Genomic DNA, 12,171 nt, shown 5'->3' with positions numbered 1-12,171 from the left:
ATTTTAACCTATTTTCAATCATCTGTGAAAATTTAAAAGTAATATTCAGAAATTTAAGTACTGTGGGTCTTAGTGGGTTAAGCAGGGCCATTTCTCAGAAAGGATCAGAGGGCCTGTTTGCTTTCTTGGTTGCATGGACTTTGGTTTTTGCTAAGTTAACTCTAAGGCCCCTTACACAACACACACATACATATACACATTTATAAAACATTTATAATGCACTGACATATGTTATAAATATTTATCAAATACCCTACTTGTTATGATCACTTTGGACTGAAGTCTTTATAAACACAACAACCAGTATCTGTAATGATAATAAATAACTTCCTTTGTGTGCAAATGTATACATACATATATTTATGTACACAAACATGCTTACACTTATCAACATTTTATTGAAGGATTATTTATATAATAAATTTGTGTTCAAGTGTTTTTGAATGTCTTCCCTTCCAGTTTGGATTGGCTAATCTCAACATTATCACACATCAACTCCAAACAGATTGAGCAAGGGAAACTCGAAATTTGTAACAACCTTTGAAACAAGACAAAGTGGAGCAAGAAAATAAACTAGATCATATAGCAACGGACTTTGATCCTTAGTGACAACTAGAATCTAATTCATTGTCAATTCTAATTCTCGTGTCACAAAACAAGTGGCAACCTCTTCCTTTAGTTGAGGAGTATACTAAACACCTAACTTTCCTTCTAGATACTTAGTAATACTCTCTCCTTCCTTCTAGACTTTCCAGGACAGGTCTTTAGCTTTCACTGAATATCCGACGTCATTCCTTTGCCACACCATCCTCACCAGCTACATGTCTGATCTCTAGTCTTGAACAGAATATACCCATAGGAACTCTGCTTACATATCAAGTAGAATTTCTATAAACCTATGGTAAATTGCAGGGTCTTTTAGTTTCAATGTTTTCCTTCTCCATAACATCTGCTTCTGTGTCTGTCTAGCTCTGTCTCTCAAGTCACTGACCATTTATCTAAGTTGGGTGGTGCATTCTTCACTGGGAAAGACCTTGCTATTTGCAACAGTCTGTTTGTTACATTTCTTGAAAATAAAATCTTTCTGACTTTTCCAGATTGGTAGGTGATGCAGTTGCTGGTTGGTTTCTTGAAGTGTGTGTTGCAAATTGTCATGCCAGTTGCATTACAGAATCCCAAGAGCCTTAAACCCTCCTCATTTTTTGTACCATAGTCATGGCCACTATGGATATCATGGTATCAATCAACATGTCAGTTAAAGTTATAAGCCATAATGATCAAGTCACTGTTAATTGTTGTTGATGTAGACTGCAGAAGGATCTCTTAAAAACAGTATTTCCTTTCTTCTGCCAGTCACGACTGAGGGGCAAATGCAGAGATAAATGTCAGTTTGAGTTACCTATAACAGGTTTCAGCTTAATTATCCTATCATACAATCTAACCACCCCAATTACTTTAGCTAAATATCTGTCAGTTAACAATAAGACTAGATCACCCACTTCATCACTTTTACTCACCTAAAAGAATATCTGTTTCTGGCCAGTGAAGAATTTGGCAGAAGACCCTTTTCCTCCTCTTACACATATCCTCTCATCTCTGCTCCAGCATCAACACAACCTCACCAAATCTGTCAATGTGCTAGTCCTACATACACATATATACAATCGGCCATGTAATCAGGCACCTTACTCTCAGTATCGCATATCTTCCCTCCTGCTTTGTTAATTCTTTTACTTCTCTTTGATAAAGGAGGAAATCACCTGAAATAATACATTCTCTTCTGTTTCTTCATTTCAAGAATTTATAAATTATCTTCATTGCTTTGATTGCTGTTTATATGCTATGTATTTCTATGCTTTTTACAGGCATGTGATTTCGCTTCTAATTCCATGTATTATTTGAAAGATTCTCTACTCTTAGCCTCATTATCTTACGAGAGTGAGCTGAAAAGTTCATTGGCAGACTATGAAAGAGTGATGCTAGAGCTGTGCAATCTTACATGCATTAATTTCAACCCTTCTTAATATCTGCATTGTTTCTTTCCAGGTAAACTGAGATTTGATTGTTCAAAGGAGACTTCAAAAGTAACTGGTAGCAACTTCTCTTGAAAATGGACAAAATTTGGCATTGTGCTGTTAGCTCCTGACAATATTCATGACATCGTTGCTACATTAGGAGATGATGCTCCAACTTTATCAACAGTGCAAAAGATGGAAGATGAATTTAGGACAGGAAGAGAGAGTCTTAAAGATGACCAAGGTCTGGGCGTCCTGCAACTGCCACCACCAAGGAAAATGTTGATCGTGTGCACCACATGGTGACAAATAACAGGTGATTGATTATAAATCTAATAGCCAATTCTATTAGCATATGCCACGAGAGAGTTGAGAGTATTCTGTAAAATGAACAGGATATGACAAAAGTTTCTGTTTGGTGAGAAACACATTTTCTAACACCTCATGAAAAGCACACCAGGCTGCTCACATCACAAGAAAATCTGACATTGATTCAGGCAAATCCAGCTGGTTTCCTTGAACATTTCCTACCCAGGATGAGTGTTGGGTTCATCACTTTGAGCTAGACACAAAGAGACAATCCATGTAGGAAAAACACCCCTCCTCACGTACTCCAAACTCTTATATAACTCTGCCTCATCTGCCATTTTCACCAGACCTCTTGCCTACCGATTACCACTTTTTCAAGCATCTCGACAACTTCCTGCATGAGAAATGCTTCAAAAACCAAGACAATGTTAAACATGCCTTCAATGACTTCATCGCCAACAGAACGCAAGGTTTTTATGCTACTGGCATAAATAAACTTGTTTCGCGTTAGCAAAAGTGTATTGATTCTGATGGTGTTTATTTCGATTAATAAAGTTTTGTTTAGCCGAGATATGTGCATCTGAATTTAAAGGTTAAAAACTGCAAGAACTTTCTTGACAACATAACATATATTTTTGCCTTTCACTTGAAACATTTGTAACAAGCCACCTTTATATATATATATATATATATATATATATATATATATAAAAGGAGTAAATATTCAAATGAATATTCGTATAGATATTATTATTGTTAATATTATCAGTTGCTATTGCTTGTTCCTTCTTGAGCTGTGCCTGGTTCATAAGAGCCAGTTTCCCAGTTTCATTGGCATATAGGTTCTCCAGTTGGATGGGACACCAATCCCTCACAGGTGAGTTGCTAGATGCAGAAGGAAAGAGTGAGAGAAAGCTGTTGTGAAAGAGTCAGCAGAAGTTCGCCATCACCTTCTGCTAGAGCCGTGTGGAACTTAGGTGATTCGCTCATAAACACACACATCACCCAGTTTGAGATTCGAACCTGCTATCCTTTGACTGTAAGTTCACTGCTGTAACCACTCGGCCATGTGCCTCCACTATTATAATCAGTGATAAATATGAATAACTGATAATGATAGCAAAAATATAGGTGGTAGCAAGCAATAACAGCGTTAAATTGTTACAGAATAAAATTTATAATTATAACAGAGGTGCCTACTTGCTAGAAAGAGGAACTAAATCAATATTTCTTCTTCTGCTTTTTGTGTGTATGCATGCATATATATATATATCATCATCATCATCATCATGATATATATATATATTTGTGTGTGTGTGTGTGTGTGTGTGTGGAGGCGCAATGGCTCAGTGGTTAGGGTAGAGGACTTGCGGTTGGAGGATTGTGGTTTCGATTCTCAGACCGGGCATTGTGTGTGTTTATTGAGTGAAAACACCTAAAAAGCTCCACGACACCCCGACAGCGGGTGGTAGCGACCCCTGGTGTACTCTTTTGCCACAACTTTCTCTCTTTCTCCCTGTTTCTTGAGTAATGCTGCGATGGACTGGCGTCCCATCCAGGTGGGGGGAACACATACGCCATAGAAACCGGGAAACTGTGCCCATGAGCCTGGCTAGGCTTGAAAAGGACGCATAAATATAAATAAAAAAAAAATATATATATAATATATAACAAGAATGAGAATGGAGAAAATTCCATCTTTATTTGATCATTACTCCATAATTACCAACAATCATTTCTATTGTGCCAGCATATTTAGATACAGTAAAAAAAAAAAGTATGAAATACCATTCAAATTAATATATCTGAAAATGTATGTTTGTGCATTATCAAGAAAGTCCACAGTGGGTTAAATTCAAAATGAACTCTGAATAGATGAATACATACAAAAAGAAGAAGAACTATAATGTTCTAAGAGATAGTCGAATTTACTAGTCATACACAAAGAATTACCTTGGATGTGAATTCAACTTAAATTTATTGGTGCCTGATTGTTCAATATAGTTAACCAAATTCATGTCACTCTGAGAGTTATAGGTATCTGCCTGGATTTATTAATCTCTTTTACTTCTTATATTATATCATGTGACCAACCAGACTATCAGATGTTGTTACACATCACTAGTCACAATGTGCTTTGCATTGTTTTAGCTATTAAATGACATGATCCCACTGCTTAGGCGAGCAAGCTAACCCCCCCCCCCGATTGAAGGGGAACTAGAGCAACAGGAAATGAAGTGTTTAGTTCAAGAACACAATGCGCTGCCCAGTCTGGGAATTGAACCTATTATCTAGAAACCATGAGTGCAGTAGCCTAACCACTACTCCACTTGCCTTATATCATATATGTTTGTGTGTGTGAATATATATATATATATATATATATATATATATATAGATATATATATATATAGAGAGAGAGAGAGAGAGAGAGAGATACACATACATATATCAGCCATGTAACAACACAAGCTTTTCTCAGACTATTTTTTTCCCTTTCTCTCTGGACTTTTCCTCTTTCCGATGAAGAGCTGTGACTTGAAACATCACATCCCCTCTTTTAATCAACTTAGACTGAGTATCAACCTCATACATTCACAGTGTACATTCATTTGACTTTGCTGTTTCTACTTTTGATTTACACATTTACCCATACATACACACATATGTAGTTATGCATATTCTTTTATTTCAGTCAGTTGACTGTGGCCATGCTGGAGCACCGCCTTAATAGTGTGAGATGTTTACAGCACTAGGTTTCCCAAGCAGTTACCCATCTAAGGACTCACTAGGTTCGACATTGCTTAACTTCAGTGATCAGATGAGAACGAGTGCATTCAACACAGTCAAAAACAGGAGAAAATGCTTTGAGAAAAAGGAGAATATCTACATTTTCTCTAAATATGCGACTGGTTTCACTCATTTTATAAGAAAATTTAGTCATACTGTAATTTTGCAAGAAAATCCTTCCAGAATTGATATAATGAAATATTAATTTATCGCATTTTCTGTAACAGTGTGAATAAATCATCTTAAAGATATGATTGGAACAGGAAACATATTTCAATATTTTCTTTCATTTGTACAGGATAAAGTTTACAAAGCACTGAAATGACCAGAACAGGAAGAGGGTGCTAAAGGCCTGAGTGGTAAGAGAGACAACTATGAACTTCACTTCAGGTGTGGGTGGCAAGGAAAACAATAGTGACCCGAAATGTTATGAAACCAATGTGTGTGTGAGGCTATCTGATGTATGTGCAAACATGCACATGTGTGAAGCTATCATGTGCATTCTTACTTTCTGTTTCAATGCTTGCATACATGTGTGTGTTAATGTATGAAGCTATTGCATGTTTATGCATATGCGTGTTTGTGTGCGACTGTGTATGCGTCCCCGTTTGCTATCGGAAAATGTACGTGTGGGGTGCGTATATGTGTGAGTGAAACTGCTTGTAGTGATTGTGTGTATATGAGGATGTCAAGTGTGTCACAATGGAGAGAAGAGTTGGATGGAAGAGACAAAAGTGGTAGATGTTGGGAAGCGAAGATGTGTGATTATGTGCTTGCTACTTTGAGTACGAAGATGGATATGGAAGTATGTGTGGAGGAGGTAGGAGCGTGTGTGTGTGCATGTATATTCTGTTTGAACATAAAAGGCCTCCGTCTGTGTGTGCGTGTGGTAATGAGTTAAACAGTGTAGAGTAGGATTCTATATGTCTTCCTCTTGATTGTTGCTTTTCACCACATTCTGACAGTCGTACACTCCAGCCGCCTTCGGGTGTCTTTAGCACCTTGCCTAGGGTTGAACTCTATGTGACTTGGACTGTATTAACAAGCACTTTTATCCACTACGCTATGCCCATAGGCAACGACAGAGTGACTTTGTAAGGATTATAAGTGTTTGAGTGACGGAAGTTGAGAGGGAAGCGGGAATGTGAGAGGTATGTGGGGTGGGGTCTAAAATGGAAGTGGGTAGTGTATTTAGAACGTGAGAGATTGAAATATGGAGAGAGAGAAAATTAACACCTGCTCCAGATGGAAATGGGAGTTTGTATAACCTCTGTGCAAGGCCAATACAAATGTTGCAGGGAATGGCCAACGGAAATGGCACGAGACGGAGTGTCACACACAAATTTATTTACTTGTATACGCATATTATTATTATATCCGTATATATATACACATACGGATAGATAGATATACAGACAGATACACATGTATATGCTTATATATATATATACATGATATAGATATATATGCGCATGTATACACGTATCTTACACACATATACACGATGCATACATACACACATCTCTATGTGTGTGTGCGTATATATAATATATATATATACACACACACACACACATAATATACATACTTTATACATACATACATACATTCAGATATATGTATATATACGCACACATAATATACATACATACATTCAGATATGTGTATATATACATTATATATACGCACACACATAATATACATACTTTTATACATACATTCAGATATGTTTACACGCTCACACAGAGATATTATAAAAATATATATGTACAAATACGTAAATAAACACAAAGATAAATATCGATAGACGTTATATAAAAGAAATAGATATATTGATACACATTGGTATATATAAACAGGCGCGAATGTATGTATTGGGATCGATTTGAGATCAAAACGAAAGAGAAAGCCGGAATTGTTGGCTTTCCAAAACAAAGGTGGACGGGAGTAAAACCGACGTATAGACAAAACGACACAGCTAGACGGACACTGAACAACACAGAAAAACAGAACGATATACAAAATATCCTAAGATAGGGTAAACTAAGCTTAAATAAGACAAGGCATGGATAAAATGTCAAGACGAAAGTCAAGAATTCGACTCACTTTTTCTGGTGACCTCCATTTTTAGTCCTTAATGTCCCTTATGTAGTGTGACAACAAGAAAGGCCGCTGCTAATCATGGAAAATAAATAACCAACTGAAAAGTGAAACTGACTTTTAAACCAGGAAGAAGAATGTTTTTTTTTCTATGAAATTGAAAATGGAAATTTTCTGGGAATGTGTGAAATACATGTATGAAATATACTATGGTGTTTCTTTATCCATTTCCTCGCCTGTTTTCGCTCTCACGCTTGTTTTTCTTCCTCTCTTCCCCCATATATGTGTGTGTGCGTGCGCGTGTGTGTGTATACACACACACACACATATATATACACACATATATATATTTATATATATATATTTATACATATACAAAATATTTTGTATTATGAATTTGTGGTAAAACATTTTACCTTTGCCCATATAATACAATAAATGAATTAATTGCATTGCAATTGTAAGCATTTATGTATTAACTTTGTTGGGTACTTCACTAGCAGTATATTGGATATATGTTATGCCATGGAGGGTTGCATTTACAACCCCTATCTCAATTTGTATTTATACATATATATATTTATGTCCACCTATATATATTTATATATATATATTTATACATATATATATATATATTATATTAAATTAGAGATAAAACCACTATTAGGCAAATCAAACCATGAAAAACATAAGCCAATACATAAAATTAATTAATTTATATTATTTTAAATATATATCAAAAGTATTAAAAGTTTAATAAAAGATATTAAAATAAAAGATATCTTTTATTAAACTTTTAATACTTTTGATATATATTTAAAATAATATAAATTAATTAATTTTATGTATTGGCTTATGTTTTTCAGTTTGATTTGCCTAATAGTGGTTTTATCTCTAATTTAATATAATATGATATAATATATTTTACTATAAAATTGGATTTAATCCTAAATCTGATTTTTCCCTGTAAGTTTGGATTTATTCCCTAATATTTTATTATATACATATATATATATATATATATATATATATATATACACGCACACACACACATACATATATATATATATATATATATATACATGTATATATATATATATCTTAATTTCTTGGCCAGTCGCAAGACTGGTGACTGGGTGTTTGTTTTTCCTTTGTTTGCTGGTGCAGGGTTTTCAGTCTGCTTTTCAGATTTTGTCCTAGCTCCAAGCACCCATTGAAGCGGGCAGTCTGTGGCGGGTCAGCACCATTATTGGCCGGGGGCTGCCCAGCTTAAGGCGGGCGGTAGCTGACCAGTGGGACTTCAATGATCCCTCCCACCGTTAGAGACGGCCTGTAGCGCCCGGGATTACGCCAATTCACCCTGGCTTATAACTCGTAACTGCCATCTCAGCTTGTTCCATCGATGGAGTAGTTTCTCCATGGCGCAAGCCTGGGCGGTAGAAACGAAGACACTGGGCTGCCCAGACACCAGAATCTCCCTCTCGGCCCCCCAGACATAATCCAAAGGAATGCAGTGCAGTACGTTTGGAATCTGGTTGGCTGCAGGAGTTGCCGGAAAGGGGTCAAGATTCGACACCCTACTGCCTTCGGGGCTCCACTCCGGATTTTCTGTCTGGGTTTACTCCCATAGCCTTTCCCTCTCCCAAGAGCATCCGCAAGGCAGCGGAGTGAGGGTTTGGAGTCAGAGTTTTCCTTCTCCTAGACTGGCTGCCAACCAAGGCTAACGAGCCCAGTCTGCCCACCTGGTTATACCGCCAAGCACCCGGTCGCGCCACACAGCAGGCTCAGTGAGAACAGGGGGTACCGCATGAAGGTGCTGCTGTGGACACAGTAGTGCAGGAGAGGCCATTAGCAAGAACTTTCCACAAGGCGCAGCCAAGTAGAAGTTCTGCAGCGACCATTACACCTGGAGAGGAGAGGCTATGAGTGACGCAATTACTTTCCTTTGCCCCCCCCCCATATGTATATATATATATATATATATATATATATATATATATACATGTATATATATATACATGTATATGCATGTATATACACACACACATACATGTGCATGTATGTATGTATGCATGTGTGTGTCGTTAGCCACTACACACATCTTTTTCTCTCCGTGTTTCTCTCCTTTTTTTTTCTGCGTCCCTTTCTGTAGACGAGCATAGGCTCGAAACGTAAAAGACTTTTTCTATTCCTGAGCGTTATACTAATACATCTGTTTGTTTTGTACACCAACTGTCTTTGTCTTTTGTTTTTTCGTAAACTTTCCCTGTATATATATATATACATAATTATATAATTATATATATATATAGGTTGTGTGGTAAGAAGCTTGCTTCCTGCGAATGTGTCAGTCTATTTGCAGTGTTGATATTTGATGAGTCGGACAGAATTTTTTGAGCTGTTTGGCAGTGGTTTGTCGGTGAGTGTTGAACCGGTGGAAAGGAATGTATTTGGACCTTAGCGAGTGTGAGCTGTCCTCAGCAGAGGAGGAGCTCATTAAGGTGGTAAATAGAATGGATGAGCATTTGGAAAGAGTAAAGAGTTTTGCTGAGGCTGCAGAGGTGAAAAAAAGGGAGGTGGACCTAGCCGGACTGAAGTAGCTGAGTAAGATGACACAGAAGGTGGGCGGTGGCATGAAGTTATTACCCCCGAAAAGGGTTATGGAAAATATGGAAAAGAAGACTTCTGTACTCAGTGGAGAGTAGGAAGGTGGAGCGGATGGAGATGGAAAAAGTAGAAAAAGCATTGAAGGGGCTTTCGAAGGAAGTGACATACATAGCGAAAGAAAATGTATATGGGAAGGTGGTTGTCCACTTTAGGACAGCAGAGGAGTTAAAGAGGCTGGCAAGTGCAACGGTAAAAATGGAGGAAGTGGTACTTCTACCCACATACTTTGGATGAAAGACTTTTAAGGTGTGGGTAGAAGGAATTCCACCTGATATAGAAGTGGCTTGGGTTGTGCCAGCTGTCCTCATTGGAAGTGAGGAGAAGGTGGCTGTCCTCCAAGCCACGGAAATGGAGGATGGAGAGGAAAAACACTGGACCTCATTATACAGGCAGAGGAGAGGCAATTGGAGAGTTTGGTGTTAAGACTATAGGTGGAGGGCAGAAACCCACAATGTTTTAAATGTGGCCAAATGGGCCACATTAAAGCACACTGCCCTCTGCAGAGGAAAACAACAGAAGAAGCGGTGGTGGAGATGGAGAAGAAAAAGGAAGAAGTACAGATTGATGGAAGGATCAAGGAGGATGAATGGACAGAGAATAAAAGGAAAAAGAGAAAGAAGAGGAAGAACAGTCAGTGTGATGTGGGACCCCAGACCAACTCCATCCCACCCAAAACTCCTCAGACCCACCCTCCCTATACAGACACCCCCCTCACCCCATTGGAAAAAAAGAAGAAGAAAAAACAGACACCACAAAATTTACAAGACCCCTCCCCTGGTGAAAAAAGGTTATGTGTACATAGAGGAGAGAGTGTTGTCACTCAGCGATGGGGAGAATGGTAAACGAAAGACTAGATCAAAGACTAAAGAGGACTCAGGACTCAGAGGTGGTGAGTGGTATTACTCAGTGTGGGGTGAGTAACACACTTTTCATATTCTCATTTCTCAAATTATCATTCATGTATCATTATTTTAATATTTTGATTTTAATGTTTTTCATGTCCATTTTCATGTGTCATTCAAAGCATCATATTTTTATTTTAATTGTTATATGCTCCCACATGTGTTGTAGTGTCCCCCTCTATGTAATGCCTTTATGGCAATTTAAAAGAGATAAAGAAGCTTGCTTCCCAACTAAATGGTTCTGTTAAGACCAGGTAAGATCTTCATTAGTTTAGTTAATAGCACTTCCCCCATACTAATAGATTCAATAAAATATTTAATGGACATACCTTGAGACTATCCTTTAGCTGTGTACCTAGTGTTAAAAAGATTTTAGTAGGTAGGCCTACCCTTGAGGCAGAGGCAGGATGCTCATGCAGGGATAACACAACTTGTCTACTGAATGGCCACTGCAACATGGAAACAGTAGTATATGAGGCAGAGGTAACAGCCACAGGACCAAATAGACAACCAAGTATGCAGAAGTATGTAGGGGCAATGGAAGGCCCATTTAAAACCTGCTTTAACAACCACAAGTCCTCCTTCAACATTCCAGAAAGATGTAATGCAACAACCCTATCCAAGAACTTTTTGCCTTATAAAGTGGATGATCTTGGAAAAAAGCAAACTGTACTTCAATTGCAACAAGAAGTGCAGGTTATGCCTTGCTGAGAAGAGAGCAATTTTAAAGCATCCAATGCCTGGATATTTATCTGAATAGCAGGAATGAGGTGTTTAATCCCTGCCCACATGAAAGAAAGTACATCCTATTGTACATGCATGCCCTATCATGACTGCAACCACAGGTCTCTGGCCTTGACCTTCTACCAATGATGTTGGGCTTGGCAAAGAGTTTAACTAAAGCACACACCAATGCACCCATGCACACACATGTACGCCCCTATAAGGCAAGAACTATAGCCTTAGCCTTCCAACAAGCAGTAGTAAATGTATGTAGAATATAAATCCTAGGTAAATCTTCATGTAAGACAAGTAAATCCAATAATAATTATGCAGAATTTTAAGAAATTTAGAGCATTAACATAAATATATCTATATCTACATGTGTGTGTGTTCATTGATTATGCTGATGATGATCATCATTTAATGAATGCCTTTATGGGTATGATTTGACAAGTTCCAACAAGTTGGAGCACTGCAACATACACCGTCTGATTTGACATTGTTCCTATGATTGGTGTCCTTCCTGACGCCAACCAATTTACAATGTGTACTTGGTGCTGGTTTGTGGCACAATTATTAATGAGGTTACCATGGAACTTGCAGCACTAAAGAGCCCTTTCTGACTCTGAGTCTGTGTTGCTGCATAATAGGAATTTGCATATATA

General features: G+C 37.7%; 1 protein-coding gene across 2 annotated transcripts in view; it reads right to left on the bottom strand.

Annotated features, from left to right (window-relative positions):
• The window catches only part of LOC115225285 (poly(A)-specific ribonuclease PARN), a 67,504-nt gene extending 60,133 nt beyond the window's left edge, over positions 1–7,371 (bottom strand). Inside the window, exon 1 of one of the 2 annotated variants that reach the window (XM_036513931.1) lies at positions 7,221–7,371. In XM_036513931.1, coding sequence (XP_036369824.1) covers positions 7,221–7,239 — 19 coding nt within the window. In that variant the 5' untranslated portion in view covers positions 7,240–7,371. The remainder of the gene's footprint in view (positions 1–7,220) is intronic. The other variant, XM_029796223.2, reaches the window with a different exon arrangement.
• Positions 7,372–12,171: the final 4,800 nt, after the last annotated feature.

This window comes from Octopus sinensis, linkage group LG27 (genome assembly GCF_006345805.1).
Source record: "Octopus sinensis linkage group LG27, ASM634580v1, whole genome shotgun sequence".
Lineage (NCBI taxonomy): Eukaryota > Metazoa > Mollusca > Cephalopoda > Octopoda > Octopodidae > Octopus > Octopus sinensis.
Note: the sequence above shows the minus strand (reverse complement) of the source record. Positions and strands in the feature narration are given on the sequence as shown.